This window comes from Sitophilus oryzae, unplaced genomic scaffold (assembly GCF_002938485.1).
Source record: "Sitophilus oryzae breed Bouriz unplaced genomic scaffold, Soryzae_2.0 scaffold_882_pilon_pilon, whole genome shotgun sequence".
Taxonomy (NCBI): Eukaryota; Metazoa; Arthropoda; class Insecta; order Coleoptera; family Curculionidae; genus Sitophilus; species Sitophilus oryzae.
In genome coordinates, this window is record NW_022147508.1 from 220,322 (window position 1) to 239,748 (window position 19,427).

The 19,427-nt window shown below is 31.3% G+C and overlaps 3 protein-coding genes across 5 annotated transcripts; 1 reads left to right on the forward strand and 2 right to left on the reverse strand.

The window, feature by feature from the left end:
- Positions 1–7,266: 7,266 nt before the first annotated feature.
- Positions 7,267–12,493, reverse strand: LOC115890551 (probable elongator complex protein 2). Its single transcript, XM_030910818.1, has 11 exons — positions 12,167–12,493; positions 11,808–12,117; positions 11,523–11,741; positions 11,247–11,465; positions 10,890–11,179; positions 10,656–10,839; positions 10,455–10,604; positions 10,180–10,345; positions 7,920–8,164; positions 7,516–7,762; positions 7,267–7,436 (listed from the first exon to the last, which is right to left on the reverse strand). Exons 1-11 carry the CDS (start codon positions 12,290–12,292, stop codon positions 7,289–7,291), a joined length of 2,304 nt encoding a protein of 767 aa, XP_030766678.1. The 5' UTR covers positions 12,293–12,493; the 3' UTR covers positions 7,267–7,288.
- Positions 12,494–12,851: 358 nt separating this feature from the next.
- LOC115890556 (tetraspanin-33-like) lies at positions 12,852–15,220 on the reverse strand. Its single transcript, XM_030910822.1, has 6 exons — positions 14,923–15,220; positions 14,666–14,869; positions 14,430–14,603; positions 14,200–14,379; positions 13,971–14,146; positions 12,852–13,216 (listed from the first exon to the last, which is right to left on the reverse strand). Exons 1-6 carry the CDS (start codon positions 15,025–15,027, stop codon positions 13,135–13,137), a joined length of 921 nt encoding a protein of 306 aa, XP_030766682.1. The 5' UTR covers positions 15,028–15,220; the 3' UTR covers positions 12,852–13,134.
- Positions 15,221–15,392: 172 nt separating this feature from the next.
- On the forward strand, positions 15,393–19,070 carry LOC115890531 (GTP-binding protein 1). Of its 3 annotated transcripts, XM_030910781.1 has the most exons (13): positions 15,393–15,471; positions 16,136–16,312; positions 16,372–16,586; positions 16,652–16,832; positions 16,896–17,090; positions 17,148–17,311; positions 17,361–17,599; positions 17,656–17,800; positions 17,862–18,044; positions 18,103–18,238; positions 18,292–18,464; positions 18,519–18,692; positions 18,745–19,070. In XM_030910781.1, exons 3-13 carry the CDS (start codon positions 16,395–16,397, stop codon positions 18,928–18,930), a joined length of 1,968 nt encoding a protein of 655 aa, XP_030766641.1. In that variant the 5' UTR covers positions 15,393–15,471; positions 16,136–16,312; positions 16,372–16,394; the 3' UTR covers positions 18,931–19,070. The 3 variants fall into 3 exon arrangements, with proteins under 3 accessions (XP_030766641.1, XP_030766638.1, XP_030766639.1); XM_030910778.1 differs by having other exon boundaries at positions 16,896–17,311; XM_030910779.1 differs by lacking the exon at positions 15,393–15,471 and adding an exon at positions 15,513–15,743 and having other exon boundaries at positions 16,896–17,311.
- Positions 19,071–19,427: the final 357 nt, after the last annotated feature.

A 19,427-nucleotide genomic window follows, 5' to 3' on the forward strand; every position in this document is an offset into this window, starting at 1 on the left:
CAATATCTATTAACGGCATTTTAGTAGGCTACCGTTTAACGGCTGTTTAAGGACATCGTTATATTTAATTCTTCTGGAAATTACAAAATTTTTATTTGACATTTCAAAATCAAAACTTCATAATTCAGAAATTGTTGAATTTAGGTACATTACGTGTATTACGATTATGTAGTAGTTCTACCTAAATTCAACAATTTCCGAATTATGAACTTTTCATTTTGAAATGTTAAACAAAAATTTTGTAATTTCCAGACTTAATATAATCTCATTTTATACATCTATTAATGCTAACTTTAAATCTAATGTCAAATATTATTAAGCGTTACAGTTTTTGCAGAATCGTTAAATGAAACCAAACACATCGAAATTAATTAAATCGGATTGTTTAAGTGATATTTTCAAAAGTCAATAACTCGAAAACGTTTGGTTTGTGGTACATTGTGTGTATCTGGATTTTTGCTTAAAATTGAAGGATAAATCGAAATATGCAATAATATACAAGGGCTTTCATTTAAAAAAAATGAAACTTTGATGTGCCACGACTTTTTGACCGACCCTGCGAAATGTAGACTGGGCAAATAAAGTAATATCTGCGTCTGCGTTCACTTCTATGTAATTTTTACTTATTACAAATATAGTAATATATGTGTTTTTTTTCCATAAAAATAACGCCGCACTGAATAAAAATTAACGAAACAGAAATAAATCATCAACGAACAAATATTTTCCTTATATTTTTAAATTTAACAATTTACAAACTAAGCAAAACTCCAATACTTCAAAAAGTTCTATGCGGAGGAACACCGGTAGAGTTCAACTTATTTAATCTGGCAATTTAATTTCTTCCCAAAATTAAACTAATTAGCAAACTTACACAGAATTTCAGGTAGATGGTGTTTATTCTGAATCTGGTGTAATGTGTAACCCGACAAGCCCGTAATTAAGTACTTCTGGAGAATTCTATTCACTCGACGTCATAGGTGCAATTGCCAAATCAGGTTGTAAAGATGTTAAAGTTTCCAAGTTGTAATGAGGCAGTAGTGCAGGTGTATTAGGTGTTTAATTGTTCGAGCTGATCAGTTTGAGTTGCTTTACTCGTTTCTTGGGATTAGAATGAAACATATAGTATAGAGTAAGGCTTATTTTATATTGTGTACAATTAGTCCGGTCGAAATATTAAATCCCGTGAGTTTATTTAGAAGACCTTTTTTATGATTCTAAATAATTTTTAAAGTGTTAACGTTGAAATTAAGCGTAGAAGTCACTAATAAAATTTTGGCATTTTGTCGTTACGTTAAATTTACCAGAAGAAAAAAATGTGTAAATAAAAATAAGATATTTCCTGTCGGAAACGGTAAGTAGCTAAACGACCGGTGAAGCCTCTACAGATAAAGCTCTATATTCGCTCCATTTAAACTATGTTTTGAAAATGCATAATTTCCGACATATTTAATTTGAAAGATTTTGAGGGGCTTCACTGGTCGTTTAGCTTTAACTTACCGTTTCCGAGAGGGAACATCTTATTTTTATTTACACCTTTATATTTTTCTGCTGTTATAATTTAATGTAGCGACCAAATGCCAAAATTTTCGAAGTGACTTCCACGCTTAATTTCAACGTAAACCTTAAAAATTATTTAGAATCATAAAAAAGACCCATTCTAAAAACTCACGGATTTTGGTAGCTCAACCGGATTAAATATAAAACAAATCTTACATTTTGTTATATGGAAAAATCAGATTAATTGGGCGTTCAAAATGTTATAATAAAAAAATTATTAAATAAAAATATAATAAAAGTGCATCATACTTTCTATAATTATGATACCTTATTAACAATCAAAAGTAAAGCTTTCGTAGCTAATTTAAATGATTAGTATAAATTATTTATTGATAAAACATGAGTTTTCATCGCTTTATTAAATCGCAGTCAAAAACTCAGCCAATACACAAACTTAAATTTGAATTGAAATGATATTCCTTTGACTAATATGATATACCGTTTTTATTTGGTTACTAGCGTGTACCCGCGACTTCGTTCGCGTCGAATTAATCATTTATAATGGTGATGATAAAGCAAAGCAAGAATTTCCATTAACATACAAACTGGATTATGTCAGCATGAGTAAAAACAATATGGCGATATTATTGTATAACTTGGTAATATTTGAGGGGTAGTTTCATCTCGTTGGAATTTGACTTTCAAAAAATCCGTTTGCCAAAAATAAGCTTTTTACGTCGAGCACTTTAAGCAGAATCGTGGTTAATCAATTACCCAACTTTTTAGATCACCCTGTATGATTTTTTAAAAAAATTCAAAATATCAAAACAAAATAAATTATGCGTGTTCAAATGGTTTCCCGAAGACTAACGGTTTTTTAAATAACAAATATTGTAATATTTGAGGGGCGTTTTCATCCTCTTGGAATTTGAGATTCGAGAAACCCCCCCCCTATCAAACCTCTACACCTCACAGTCAATCCGTTTGCCAAAAATCAGCTTTAAACATCCAGCAGTTTAAGCAGAATCGTTTAATCAATGGTCATATTTTATGAAACAACTGTATAAATTTTTAAAAAAATCTTAAAATATGTAAAACAACAAAATAAAATATACGTGTTTAAGAGTTTTTCCGAAAAACTCACCGGTTTTTAAATAAAAAATATTCTAATATTTGAGGGGTGGTTTCACCCCCTTAGAATTCGAGTTTCGAAAAATCCCTTCTTATCGAACCTCTACACCCTAAAGTCAATCCGTTTTCCAAAAATCAGCTTTTTACGTCAAGCGCTTTAAGCAGGATCGTGACCAGATTTTTCGAAACACCCTGTACATTTACCTATACATTTTTAAAAAATTCTAAAATATGTAAAAAAACTAAATAAAATATAGGTGTTTAAACTTTTTTTTGGAAACTTGACCGTTTTTTAAATAAAAAATATTGTAATATTTGAGGGGTGGTTTCACCCCCTTGGAACTGGAATTTCAAAAAATCCCTTCTTATCGAACCTCTACTCGCTAGAATCAACCTGCATGCCAAAATTGAGTTTCTTACGTTGAGTGGTTTGAGCAGGATCGTGATTAATCAGTGAGTCAGTCACTTAAGGATTTTATATATTAGTATTTATAATTAGCACCCCATATAATTATAATCATGTAAATAAACGAAAATAAAGTTAACATCTAAGATTTAGCGGGTTGTTTTATATCCCCTATCTCCTGTTAAAGGTTCAATCCTCAAAGTCCAGTCCTCCGGCCGTTCGTCCGGCATTACAAAGTAATCCAATCGTCCAGAAGAGGACTATTAGTAGGTTTTGGAGGACGCAGTTTCAGGCCGTTACTGCCGCAGAATATTGAATATTAAATGACAGCACTAATAACCAATCGAAGTCCTTAATTGATGGTATGCAAATTGGAACCGGGCGAAACGCTTATGTAGGCCAATATGGCCAGTATTAAGGTCTGTTTAGGGCTAAAAATATTTTGACTGGACATATTCGACGTATAATTATTGTAAAAATAAGCCAGTAATGTTAAAATCCTATTGTAACGTTATATTTATTATAGAATCAGACTATAACAAATATTTTCTAGATAAATTCTAGTTAGCTCCAGTGAATAATAGGGATCAATATCCCTGTGCAATGTAGGAACTTTCCATTCTATTTGTAACTAATATACATAATATATTAGTGTATGAGAGACATCTTATTACAAAAACATTTAATCAAATCTGAAATCTCACTTTTATACAACATATCGGTCTGCAATTCACATTTGATCTGTAGGCTAGATAATGAGATAGAACCACTATCGTTTAAAAGTAGTAACCTTAGTCAACAAAGAATTAATACCGTATGATCAGCGATGGCTATGAAATGAAGATGTCATTTTATACGTAAAATTATATGGGAAATGTCATCGATCGTCATTTCCAAGCCAACTGGACGCCGTTTTTTCGATCATACGTTATTTGCAAAATGCAAATTTCAAAAAAATTCCGATTAATTTCTCATTGCATCAAGAAGTGATATTCCTGACCATGTAGGACCCCCCACCCCCCCTTTTCATATATTATTTGCACATTCCATATATTTGCACTCATTTAAGACTCACCCTGTATATATAACTAACAAAACATAAATACCATAAAGGAAATAAATTTAGATTGGAAAGCCCGTCAAAATATATAATTGTTTTGGGTCGCGACCGTTCGACGCGATCTGGCACTGCTATGGCACACAAACAATACCAGAAATGATTTTCTCTTCTCAAAGTCAGAATCTTCAAAAATTATAAAATTTTTCAAAATTTAAACCGCCCTCACTGAAAAAATACCGAAAAGTTTAAAAAATTCTCAAAGTAATTATTGATATCTTGTGAGTTTAATTTAAATTTTACTTACTTGAACTTGTGATAATTGTGAAAAAGTGGCATGAAAAACTAAAAAACTGTGTTGTAAACTGTGAACTGCAAAAACCATCTTGGATCGTGGCATAACATCGGTTTCCAATGTTTCATAGGTATTTCACATACAGGTCCTTATATAAAATAAAGTTTCTTGTATGCAACACATTCTATTTTATTTATAAAATTAAAATAAAATAATAATAAATTTAAATAAACAATATTTGGCGACATAATTCCGGAAAAAGCCGAACCGATCCGAAATTATCAAAAGCTTAGGGTCGCGACCGTTGCAAGAATAGCGCCAAATAGTGTTTACATTGTCCTGATATGCACTTTCCAATCTAAACTTGTTTCATTTATCTATGCATAAATACGACTGGCACGATTGACATTTATCAGTAAAACATTTCATAAAATCTAACTCCCTCGCAGAACATATCACTCTACGATGCACATTTTATCGTTTATTTTATCGGCTACTTAATGAGAAAGCATCACGATCGTTTGGAAGTGGAATGAGAATTCTCGTAGCAAATTTGGTGTAAAACGTGCCAGCGTGTCGTACCCACGGAAAAATACGATCTTAAAGTAGTCACTTAGAATTAATATTTGCAAAGTAGAGATCATAAATTCCGGCCAGTTTCTCACTGCTGGCCGCGTTATGACGAAGTGGCTGGCGGTGGAAGATGATGTAGTTCCGACTGAAAGTAATGTAAAATTGCTCTCGAGATTTATTTCAGAGACGGTCGGTAATAAACGAGACCGGCTCGAAAGTAGGTATAGCTGGATGCATATTCGAAATTATTTCCAACTTCAAAGTTTCGCTATTTAACGCGAATATAGGAATAGAAGTATAATTCAAAGCTCCAAAGAAGATGGCCGTGGCTTGACTACTACAAAACTTGAATGTTATTATCACTGAATATGTTTATAATCATCATGAGATGAACTGGCCTATTTAAAAAAACATATTTCTTTAAATTTAAAACATTCAGTTTTAAGACACTCTGTATACATAAATGAAATTATTGATTTTTAAAATATTATTCGCAAAACCAGGGAGGCGGAAAATCGGACGACGAACAGAGATAATGGGTGTTAAGTAATAGCTTTTATACTACTGTTAAACTGTTCGTTTTTTTTTGGGTTTGTAAATTTGGTCACAAAGAATGTTATTTAAAGACAAAGTAAATGTTTACTCATTATTTAAAAAAAGCATATAGCTTATTTTCGTGTTGTAATATTCCGTGCTAAAGCTTTTCCTTATTTATTTCATCTGAGAATTATATCATATAACATGTGTATGTTTTTAATGGAATCCATTATACTGTAAATAATTTAATTAAAAAGTATCTAATCTAAATACAATCGGGGTTTACTGTAAATTCGTGTCGATGTTTTTGGTTCAATGTGACAATAAGGGCCTTGTTGGAAAATTTATTATTTGACAATACAGTACCTATTAAACATTAAATTTCTAAAAAAAATAAGTTTATAAATAATTTTACCTATATACCTAAACAAAACAATTTAAAATAACAGGAACTGGCAGTTGATATAGTATATGACCGATTTCACGCATTTTTTTTTCTATGGTTTGGTGCAAATAAAATTACTGAAGGTGTAAATACCAAACAATCGGAAAAAAATGAAGATTGCTATTTTTTTGTAAGTAAACTTATATCAGGAATGTTCTTGATCGCCATTTCTGGCCACTGGGCGCAATTTTTTTTCGATCAGACGGTATAATTACAATCAAAAAGTTATTTATACTGATTTAGATTTTTTCAAAAAATAGTATTTTTTTCTTTAATTTTATTGTGTTCAGAAAATTCGACTTGAGATGGAAATCAAGTCGAATTTCCTTTATCTCTTCAACTTTTTCGATCTCTATTTACAACTGTTTTAGATTAACCCACTGCTTTGTAACTTTTGACCTTTTGACAACAAATATCTCCTATTTTTTAAACATTCAATTAACTACGATTGACTATAAACTTCAACAAACCATAAAAAATAAACAATAAACTGAGAAAATTGAAGTTATTTTACATTAGTTAACGGTTACAGATACGGAAATAGATCAAGACTGACTTGTCTCAGCATAAATATTTACCGCTGCGAATTTTGCACAGCGGCTGACTGTTGCTGTTCGTCAGAATAGACCGTTTAGGGAAGTCGCTTACTCAGCCATTCAGCCGCTAACCGTCCCTGAACGCGCTCATAGTCCAAGAGGATCCGTAACAGTGTCAGTCGTGTCATTTTAACTCGCAGGTTAATTGTAGAAAAAAAATAAAGTTTCTGTCATTTCTTAAATGTCGTCTGTCGAAATCTTCCCTGGCTCGTTGGGCAGACTATGGCCCTGTTCCCAGAAGAATCTCTGACTAGTCAGCGCGTTTCTTATTGGTTGAAATGCGTAGAAACCTGACTAACAATCAGGTTTCTACGCATTTTAACCAATGAGAAACGTGCTGACTAGTCAGGGATTCTTCTGGGAACACACCTTATAAGAGTACCTCAAACTCGATATTATCTGTGTACTTTATTGATATAGTATGTCCAACGAAAGAAATCAAGCCATTGACAATTTTTGCCTGTCATTTTAATGTATTTTTTTTATTTAATCAAATCCAGTGACGTAACCATTTTGTTCCCACAAAGATTTTCACTCATAATTTTTTTAAATGTTAACATAGCTCATCAAAACATTTTTTTCTCTGACATGTTTATATAAATTTATAGCTCTTAGTTATGAGATTGAATGTAACGACAGCCCTAAGTTCACATATTAATACTAAACATTAACAAAAACAAATATTTTATTTTTTTAGTAATATATATTACATAAAATAAGTAAAAATTAACAAAAAAATAAAGTTATTTCATACAGTTATATCATATATTCTAACAGAATGATCATTGCTACAACTTGCTAGTTGTAATATTTTGCTGTTGGCATCTTTCTTTTGACCAGCCTCACCAAACTGCGGTCTAAACACTAGTTTCCTCACAGTCAAGTGATGTGCAAATCTAAAAAAATATGCTTAATTATAATTTAGGTAACTGTGACACCGTTTTTTTTTCGATTGTAAGGTTTTTATTCACTCACTCAGTTGATAAGTGTCCAATTTTGTCAAACGTCAAATTAGTGATTTTGAATAGATCAATAGTGCCATTTTCAAAGCCTACTGCCACAATGTAAGCTTCTTCAAGAAAACCTGGACCAAAAGCAACTGCAGTAACTGATTCGTTTGGGAATTCCAATGGACTAGTTGCTTGCCTTACTTGTCCAAGAGGTGGTACAGACTCTAACTGAACATTTTTATGCCACAAAACCAATTTTCCATCTCTAGAGCCTAAAAAAAACAGAAAAGCATGATTAAAAACAAAAAAAGGTTGTCATTTTCAGAGCCAACTTAACACAGCTTTTTTTTGATCACATGGTACTGCATGATCGAAAAAAAACGGCGTTGCCGTCGCTGCCGCCTTTTTTTTCGATCGTATGGTATTTACCTGTGGCAAAATATTGAGAATCATGTGTCCACGCGCATGTCCAAATAATTCTGGTATGTACACCAGTCTCCTTATTGGTTGTGCTAACTAGATCAAATAAACCAGTTCCATTTTTAGAAAATAGTGACCAACGTCTATCTCGTGAGACCGACAGTAAATTTTGTGAGTCTGGAGAAAACTGCATTTGTACCACAGTGAGATTGTGAGATTGTAAAGACTGAATTTGTTCCCAATTAGATGTATCCCTAAAAAATATGGTTAAATTTTATTAAATCAGAAATACTTCATATTTGAAGGGCCCAGGGGAAAATCTTGATAAGCGCCATTTCACTAATTTTACAGAAGAGCCCTGGACAGCTGGTAGTTATCAGGTTATTTCCGTCTATTCTATATTTTACTAGGTATATATCATAGAATTTAACACCTTATAGCCCTGCAGAGTTTATACATGTTGTAGGGATCAGTTAGACCTACGAGCCCTAACAACTATATGTTGGGACAAGGTCTTTTTTTGCAATAAAAATAGTAATTTGTTAAAACGACTCAATTTATTTTGTTTATTATTCTAAATTCAAACATTACAATATGATCTAGGCAATTTTACTATATTTTTATAACTTTGCAAACAAATCACTTTTGATAATAGCTTATTTTGACAAAATCAAGCCAAGTTTGCTGACTGCAAGAAATTTGTTTAATACGGAGTTACATCGCCTTTCGCCTTAACAACTGCCTGAACTCTTAATGGCATTGTATTTACCAAAGATTGGCACATTTGAGGAGAAAAATTATCCCAAATTTCCTGCAGTTTTGTCCGCAAATCAAAAATTGTTTGTTGAGGGTGGTTTCTTAAATATTGCTTCATTTTATGCCACACAGTTTCTATAACATTGAGGTCCGGACTACTTGAAGGATGGGATAGAACTTTTATATTATTATTACCGAACCAAATTTTAGTTGATTTTGCTGAATGGCACTATGCTCCATCTTGTTGGAAAATATAGTCTTCGTTTGGAAACAATTCTTGAACACTAGGCAAAAACTGAGGTCTCGAGAATATGTTGATATTTTTGGGCGTTAATGCCATCTAAAAAATTTAATTTGCCCAAACCTCTTGCTGACATGCAACCCCAAACCATAATCCCCTTAGGAAATTTAACAACCTTCTTTAAGCAATCTTTATGAAAGGCTTCTGCTTTATTTCGTATTGTTCGTTTTCGACGATCTCCAACGCAAACATCAAATTTAGACTCATCGCTAAATATGACCTTATTCCAATCATTTTGTGTCCACGATAATTTAGATTTTTCCCAATTGTAGCGATTTTTCTTTTGAATTTCTGTCAGTAGCGGTTTTTCTTTGGCCTAAATAAGAATTTGTATCAATAATCTTCAGGTAATTGATTATCCACACAAAATAAAGTTTACCTTGTAAAACCCCAGACCGCATTTGTGGATATATTTTCGGCAACATTCTCTTGATATATTTAAACCAGTTACAGTATTCCATTTAACTGTTACTTCGCGAAGAGTACTTTTTCTCGCAGACTTGCAAATTTTTACTAAATTTTCGTAAATCTCTCTGAGATACAACTTTTGACCTTCCCGAACTTTTACCTCTAACGTCTACGTTGGCACATTCGCCGTATTTTTTTATTATATTAAAGACCGTGGTTTTTGGAATACTTAAATCATCAGAAATTTTTCGAATTATTTTTCCCGTACTATATTGACGAATGATAATTTCGCGTAGTTTTTGATTTGTAGCTTTTCCACGGACCATTACTTTGGATTAAATTAACAAAATTGAAAATTAAAAAAATTAAAATTTCTTACAGTAAATCTCACTACTCAAAGTATCGAGTCACTTACAAGCTGTCAATGCTGAAGTAAACAGTTTGCAACATTTGTGACGTTTATAGCAAAGCCGCCTATGATAATATTAATTATTTAAAAATACTTGTCCCAACATTTAGTTGTCAGCTAACTTTTATTAACAAAATCCGCTACTGTAAACATGGATTGATTTACAAATTCATAAAAATATTGTCAAGTTGTTTAGGATATATGGCTATGTTTATATTTAAAAAATTAAACATATATTTTTCAGACATTTTGAAAAATCAGGGCAATAATTCCATAATATGACCTTGTCCCAACATATAGTTGTTAGGGCGCGTACTATAATATTGTAAAATCTTAAAATTAAGAAATTGGCGCTTATCAAGTTTCTCCCCTGGACTCTTCCATTTAAAATTTACCAAATAAAAATTGCTGCATGCTGTAATTTGGTAGATTTACAAGCTGAAGCTAAATATTTTCCATCTGGTGATGCAGCCAAAGAAAAAATTTCATAACCGTGTCCATAGAGTTTTTGAATTTCAGGCCAGAGAGTATTTTGAAGAAGTACTTCTTCAGTTGGGGGCTCTAAAATAAAGTTGGACATAAGATTATAAATTAATTGTTAAAAACATAAATACCACTTTACTCTATTTTTATGTGTCTTAGAACTGTGCTTAGAACTGAAAAAAATTACCTGATAATACTTGGGCAACAAAATGAGACTCTTCCGGATAGGGATTTTTGTTATCAATTGGCAAAGTGTCATCTATGTTGTCTTCAGTATAAACTGCTTTATTTGATAACCCTAAAGAGGGAACCGAAGCACCTTTTGGAACTGATGAAACTAACAAAAACTGAATATATATTACTGTATAATAATATTATTAAATCTTACTATCCCTGCCTTCTTCTTCTAGCTGGCATATTCTGTTTAAATTATTTATGTAAGTTTCTGGCGCTTCAAATACTCTAATCACCTTTTCTTCTGCCCCAGAAGCATACATGTACCTTGAAATTACAGCTATTGAACTTAAGTCGTAGCCATGAACCTGAGGCCTAGCAATTTCATGCCAAGTTACCTAAAATCATTGTTATGCAACTTTCCTATTGTTATTTTATTTAGACTTACATCCTTTTTTAACTTCTGATAAGGGGCATGTATTCTAGCAGTTTGGTCACTACTAACAGAATACAAGAAATCACCTTTAGGATCCCATGATAAATCAACTACTTCATCAAAGTGTCCGCCAACAGTAACCATAGAATCCCATAGATCTTGAGCATTTTTGGTCCAAATATGAAATGCACCATGATAACTATACGCTATTATTTCTTCACTAGTAGAGTTAAAAAGACCTGAACCGAAACCTAAAGTGTTACCACCTACTTCACCAACTCGGATTTTCTCCATCCATAAACCTAAAATTGGAGATCATTTCTTAAAAAACCATGAACACACAGAAACCTACAAAAATGTTAATATTACCTGAGTTGCTATCAAATTCCCAAATGATCATACTCTTATCTATAGAAGCAGACAAAAGCTGCTTATATTTTTGACTCCAGTTTACTGAATATACCCAACCTTCATGACCAGACAAAACAGATTCCAAATATACTGTTAGTGAATTGTCTTTTAAAGTAAGTCGCCAAATTCTAATTGAAGAATCTTGAGAAGATGAGGCTAAGAGTAAGTCACCATTATCTAAAAAAAGATTTATTTACTAAGATTGCAACTTCTAAAAATGGTTTAAATATTTACCTTCGGTGTAAAAGTCCAATCCTATAACCCAGTCATCGTGTCCGGAGAGCCTATCTAATACAGTCCATGTCTTATTCTGTTCGACAAGTAATTCAATTTTTGAATTATCTAATCCACAAGAAATTATTAAATTGTTATCAGAAAATATTCCTATTCTCAAACCCACACAAATTCTAGGATTATTTGATCCAAATAAAAATCTCTGTTGCAACTGAAAATCTGGAAAAAAATAAGGAATACAATACAACTAAAATTAACAAAAAATAAATATACAAACTTACTAACCATCACTGAACTCTCTACGCCATATTCTAATTGAATTATCATCTATAACAGCATTACAAACAACTGTAGAGTGATCCTTATAATAGCCATCAACAATATTTACACTTAGAGTTTTTGGGAGTTCTTTATCATATAAATAAGCGGAATGATATTTGTCATTTTTAAAAGTCCATACAATAATATTACCATCACTTGCACCTGATATCAACTCTTGAGATTTATCAGGGATAGAACCTCTTATCCATCGAACAGAATTAACCCTGTTCGAATGACCAACTAGAGTATAAATTACTTTACCTCCACTTCCATACTAAAATTTTAAAATTTAGATTCAGTATTTACAACAAAATATTAGTTACCTGGGGATCATATACTAGCACAGCATTACAAGAACCATATGCAATAATATTTTTATAGCTGCAATCTAGAGCTGTTGTTGGTACTGGATTGCAATTACTAGATATATAGGAGTTTTTAAAATGCATGGTTTAATGTGAATCTAGTTAATGGTTTAATGTAAGCCAAGACACAAAATTTAACCACTATCGAGATTGCACAATTTACTCATTAGCCAACAGTATCGTGCTGTCCATAGTTTTTATTAAATAATAAACTCATAGAATAAATAAAAAATAAACTGTTTTTACATTCCGTGGATTGGAAAGAATATGGTTATGGTACAATTCTTCCTCCATTTTAGTTATAGGCTATTTTCTAAAAAAATATCTGCTTCTTCTTTTCCATTTAACGACCTGGAGCTGCTAGGAGTATACAATCCGCTATTTATCATATACATTTTCGTATATAAAACTCCAGGGTTGGTGTATTTTGCCAAAATATAATTATAATTTTTACATATTATCATATACAAATGGCAAGTTCTATGGGCAAGTTGGTGGCAAGTGGCAAGTCTCCTGTAAAGCCTTTGTAAAGCGGACTTCGTGTGTGATAATTTACCATAGATAAAGATAATTAATTACATTCAAATGTTCATGTTCATAGTTGATTAATGAGTGGAAAATAAAGAGCCAATAAAAAAAAGGATTCTAAATAGAAATATTTATTACCCTAAAATACTATGTAATTAAAATACCTTAATACATTATTAAGTTTTAAATAGATACATGTATAAGACTTTTATCCTATAACATCATTAATTAATTCATTACAAGTCTAATTTAAGAATAAAAATATATATTTAAAATCAATTTTGAATATCACACAGTTTGTTCACTTATAAAAAATGCTCAAAAAAAATAAAATTCTTATAACAAGATTAAAATTTATGTAAAAACTTCTTGAAAATAGCCAAATCGTTTTGTAGGACTTAGTAGTTAGTAAATATCGGCATATTTGGCATAGAAACCTCATAAACTTCCTCAAAGTAGTATACTGAATTATTAGAAGAACCAAAAAAAAATGTTTTTTTTTTCTTTAATGTGGATTTTGGCACATTTTTTATATTTGTTTAAAGCAAGAATCCATTTAATACAGACAACGACTACAGTAAGCTAGAAACAAACTTTAACAGTAATTTTATTATGCCCATACTTTCTGTGTTTCTAAGTTTATAGGTATGTAGGTAGATATTTGAAAGTTAATAATTATCAAGTAAATTACTTCTATAGCAATAATTTATACTCATCTACAAATATCAAAGAAAAGCAATACAGAATTATAGATTTTTATGATATATAAAAAAATAAAATAAATCCTTAATAAATCTCTCCATTGATTTACTGTATTTACTTGTTTAAAACAAAAAATGTAAAAAAGCACCTATTTATTTAATATTTTAATAAGTATATTAAAAAATACATTATCTACTCATGCTATTATATGATGAAAAATAAAATAGTGCTTTTATAAAATTAATAATAGGGAGATTATATATAAGTAAAAGCTTAATAGATCCACAAATTAGATAATTATTAATATTAAGTTATAGTTATTGTAAATATTAAGTTTCAAACTTTTTGAATTGAGTCCAATAAATATAATTAAAAAATTTGAGCTAATGAGATTCAAAATATAAATATGCATTTTCTCTAACGTTCATTTTGATTGAACTGTCACACAACACATACTGAGCATTTCGAGTTATGTTTTTAAAATGGCAGGACATCATATTTACAAATATACCCCACGTTTCAACTAGCCCACCTTGACTTTTGTAAGTCTATCTGACCCTCCAATGTCTTAGCCAAGTAGATAACAAAGAGCTGAGATAGAGCTATTCCGAGAGCTATTCCAGCTATGGTATATAAATTGCGTTCTGCCCAAGAACGCACTATTTCAATACAACCTGATGTCCACACTTTTTTTGATGCTTCTGCCACCTTAAACAAACAATAATTTAAGTAGGATAATAAGAATCCACAGACACACATACCGATAATGTTTGAACTCCATACCCACACATAATATTCACTAGTCTTGAGCTCAAGTCTGTTGCATTAATACAACAAGAAAACGGAACCCCACAATGTTCAACACTTGGTGAGGTACAATTAAAGTACTCGTTTTTTGACCAATCCATATATCCTTCTGAACTAAGACCGCAACATTTGAACTACAAAATGTATATTAGTAAAATAAATAAAACCAAAAACTTTTACTTACTTCCTGTTGAGCAAAATCTATGAAATTTTGTAAATCTGGATCATCTCTGTATGTATGAATTATTTTGTCAGTAAAATTCTCTTCCAAAAGAGATTGCATTGAATGTGGAAAAACAAATCCAAGAATTGCAATACCCATTTCCATAAGGAAGAAGATCAGTAAACAGAGAGAATACTAAGAACAGAAAATTATTATGAAATACAAATATTATCATAACATATTAAATTAGCACTTACAAATTTCAATAGACAGGTATTCTCTCGAAGAGCTCCAAGGCATCCGGCAAAACTGACTATAAATACAACACCTCCCATTATAACCATTACTAAAGAAACATTTAAAATAACATCATACACATTTTCTAGCTTCACCCAGCCTGTTAATTGCCACTTATCAACAAAGGCATAGAGACCAATGCCTATAAGAAGTCCGCCAAATAACTGAAAAGTTGGTTTTATTAATTTATTAAAAAGATAGCATTTTCAATTCTTACCCAAAATATAAAGTTTAGCAAGAATATTAAATATTTAACACAAGGGCTGACATAAGTGAAATTACTTGCTTGCCTGTAGCCCCGTATATGGCGATTTGAAGCCATTTCAAGAGTTATTTACCTCAATTAGTTATAAAAATCATCTAGAATATATATCTATAATGTTTTAATGTACGTATTAATTAAAAATGTTTATTAATTTTAACAGCATCTATTGTTCTTAACTACAAAAAGCAAAAACATCAACAAATGACAACATTTTGACAACATATCCAATTTGTCAATGTCATTATCCCGCCACAGATCATAAAGAATGATATGACGCTTAGTTCTTTGGCTGTGGTAAGGTTGGATCATATATAATTTTTTTATTTTGTCTAAATTTGTCATATGTTAAAAGTTGTCTCAAAGATATGGAGTGTTTCAAAGATAAAGAATTGAATCACAGAATTGAATCTTTGGATGAATATGCACTATGCACGTATTCAATTTTTTTAACTTTTAAATGTCTCAAATGACAGCTCTTTTCCAGCTGATAATTTTTAAAAGGTAATTTCTAATAAGTTATTCTATTTTCGTAAAGTTAAATGATACCTAAATATTGCTGAAAACTAAGTACAATTGGTTTAATCGGTAGTCTATAATTGTATACATTCTACTTGTCCTTTCCAATGGAGAAAATATATATTTCTCTGTCAGCTAGATTATTCCATATGTAGCTTTAAATTTGCATAATTAAAATATATAAATATTCGGAGGATTATTATAATTAAGAAACAAATATACATTACTTTTGTGTTATATTTTTGAGAGTATAATAGGTAATTTTAATTGGTTACATAAAGTTAATTTATTTTTACTTTTACTTGTGCACTAAAAGTTCATTGTTCTGGTAACAACTCTTTAAAGAACATAGATCACATGTCAGTAACTCTTATTAATGTTTTTTCAAACTTAAATTTGATCTACTATGTTACTATCCACCATAATTTTTATTGAAACCGTCGATTGAATATCGTCAAATTGCACAATTTTTGAAGCATTGGCAACACACGTTTTAGGGGAAAAACTCGCGACTCGCGATGCGCGCTTCTCTCCTCTAGAGAAGATAAGTTGCAATAAGTTGCATCAGTTTTAAAAAAAAATAATCACATCTCTGTATATAAGACTGATACACAACTATAGTTTTGTGACAGTTATTTTTTAATTTCAGACGTGACGACCAATTCTTGTAAAAGAGATTTTTAATGTATTTCCATAATTTAGGAATGCCATCAAGAAAAGTAAAGTGCTTTACTTCTGCAATTAAAGTTTTAATGTCGATGCTAACGTTCATGCGAGCAACGTAAAAAATTATTTGGCGAAATTAAATCAAAGCATTGTAAATCAGGTAACTATTTAATAATAAATAATGAAGCAGATTTAATTTTATTTTTTTGTTCTTAACAGGAGTAACAAAGCAAATAATAAATATGACCGATCCTAAAGAATCTCAGAGAGAATCTCTGAGTTCCTTTGTTGAAAAGAACATTGCAAGGTGTAGTGAATATGACAAAATTTTAGGACGAAATGTCCTTGTTGCGCCATCCGAAGAACAATACGTTTTGCTTCTTAAAAGGCTCAAGCAGCAGTTAGGGGAAGGCAGGGGAGAAGTCATCCTTGAGGTATGTATGTAGAAATCTTTAAAGCATAGTTACATTTATTGTGATATACTAACATTATTTTATAGATAGGAGCATCAGAAGATGGCAGCGAAAACGGACTACTAGATGATGAATTAGAAGCTGCTGTAGCCACTCTTCAATCTTTAGCACAAACTCTGGAGTGCAGTTGTGTTAAGCTAAGAGAACGCAAAGAAATTAGAGGTGTTGTTGTTCAGTATTTAATAAGGAAGGTTTTGGATCAGAGTGGTAATTACTTTATTATTAGTTTTAAGTAAATTGTTTTCATACTACTAAAATTACAAATAATAGATTTCTTGGAAATCCGGGTAGCTGTGGTTGGAAATGTAGATGCGGGAAAATCCACCTTATTAGGTGTTCTAACTCATGGAGAATTGGACAATGGAAGAGGAACAGCCAGACAGAAACTCTTTCGTCACAAACATGAAATGGAGTCTGGAAGAACTAGTTCTGTTGGAAATGACATATTGGGATTTGATGGGGAAGGTAACAAACATTTCCTCAAAATATTTGTATTTTTTATATCTTTCTTGTTTTTTTCAGGAAACGTGGTTAATAAGCCTGAACATGGTTCTCTGGATTGGGTAAAGATATGTGAGAGAAGTTCCAAAGTAATTACATTTATTGACTTGGCAGGACATGAAAGATATTTGAAAACAACAGTATTTGGAATGACTGGTCATGCGCCTGACTTTGGCATGCTCATGGTAATATAGATCTGTAATTATATATAGAAATTATAATGTGTTTGTCTAGGTTGGTGCAAATGCTGGAATTATTGGCATGACCAAAGAACATCTAGGTTTAGCATTAGCTTTGTCGGTTCCAGTTTTTGTAGTTGTCACCAAAATTGATATGTGTCCAGTAAATGTTCTGCAAGACAACTTGAAAATGTTGGTGAGAATTCTTAAATCACCAGGCTGCAGAAAAGTTCCAGTCATGATTAAATCAGCAGATGATGTTGTGATGAGTGCAACAAATTTTGTTTCAGAAAGGTATACTATTCATATATGTTACAGACCTGCATATTTATTTGTATTCTCACCAACAGATTATGTCCTATATTTCAAGTTTCTAATGTAACTGGTGAAAATTTGGATTTGCTAAAAACCTTCTTCAATTTGTTAACGACAAAAATGGAATATCACGAAAATGAACCTGCTGAATTTCAAATTGACGATACATACTCAGTGCCGGTATATGTTTATAAATATCAAATATTAAGATACTGTTTAATGAAGGTTTCTTTATACGTAGGGAGTAGGAACTGTCGTTTCAGGAACTACTTTGAAGGGAGTAATAAAACTTAATGACACCTTAATGTTAGGACCAGACCCATTGGGATATTTTACCCCCATTGCTGTGAAAAGTATACATAGAAAAAGAATGGCCGTTAAAGAAGTAAGAGCAGGACAAACCGCTAGCTTCGCATTAAAAAAGGTTAGTGTATGTTTAAAATGTTAAAAGAATAAAAGTATTCAGATATGTTATGTTTCAGATCAAGAGATCCCAAATAAGAAAAGGGATGGTTATGGTTTCTCCATCGTTAAATCCACAAGCCTGTTGGGAGTTTGAGGGTGAAATATTAGTTTTACATCATCCGACAACAATAAGTTCTAGATACCAAGCAATGGGTAAGTGTACTAGTAGTAACTAGTGTTGGTAGTACTAAAATCTAAAATTCTAGTTCACTGTGGAAGTATTAGACAAACAGCAAGTATTATCTCAATGTCCAAAGATTGTCTCCGAACAGGAGATAAAGCTCTTATTCACTTTCGGTTCATTAAACATCCGGAATATATGACACCTGGCCAACGAATGGTTTTTAGAGAAGGTAGAACTAAAGCTGTTGGCAATGTGGTATGACATACATGAAAATCTTAAAAATACAAAGTATAAAATAAATTTTAATAGGTAAGGATTATAACACAGGCCTCACCGACACATCAAGGATTGAAGACCAAACAGAATAAACAGCAGAGATATGGCCAGGGTCAACAGAAAGCTAATAAAGAAGTAGTACAAAAAAGTAGAGAGGAAAATAGTGAAAAAATACAAATTGAAGAGAAAGAAAATTATTTACAAGAGGTACAATAATAAGATTCTTAAATATAATTATGTATACTTATAGAAACAATAGTTTTCAGAAGTTGGATCATCACAAACTGAAAATACCTTTGAGGGCAACTCTGACAAACGTGAAACAGTTCAACAAGGGTATAAAAAGGGTAGAGGTCGACGTGGAGGAAGGGGAAAAAATAAGAGCTCTTTGGATAGTAATAGTACAACTCCAGTGCATATATCAAACCGTACTAAAGTACAATAAACATGTTGCAATAGCGTTTTCAAGAGTAAAATGTGTAGTTACTTTAAAACTATTTTTCTTTTTTATATTTATTTTAAATAAACCCAGTTAAAAATAATAATATTAGGTTTAAATAAAAATAAATAGTGTATAATATTGTATATTATTATTCTAATTACATTGTAATCCTAAGCCAAATGTCCCATATTTTTATTCCAATATTGAGAAAAACCTAATCTTCATCACTTTCTTCAAAAGTCTTACTACTACCTACTGTCAAATCTAGTTCAGTTACATTAACTGAATCATCATCAATATAGTTTGGATTGGTTTGGTTTCCTAACTAAAATAGTAAAATGATAATATACGTACTCTTATTTAAATCATGATTATAACCAGAAGATATACATATGTATAGATATAATTATATAACTATGCTTTTACTAACCTTACTGCTAGTACCAGGAAGTTGATACTCTAATTTTGGCACACCACACTTTTCTTCAGCTATACTTTTC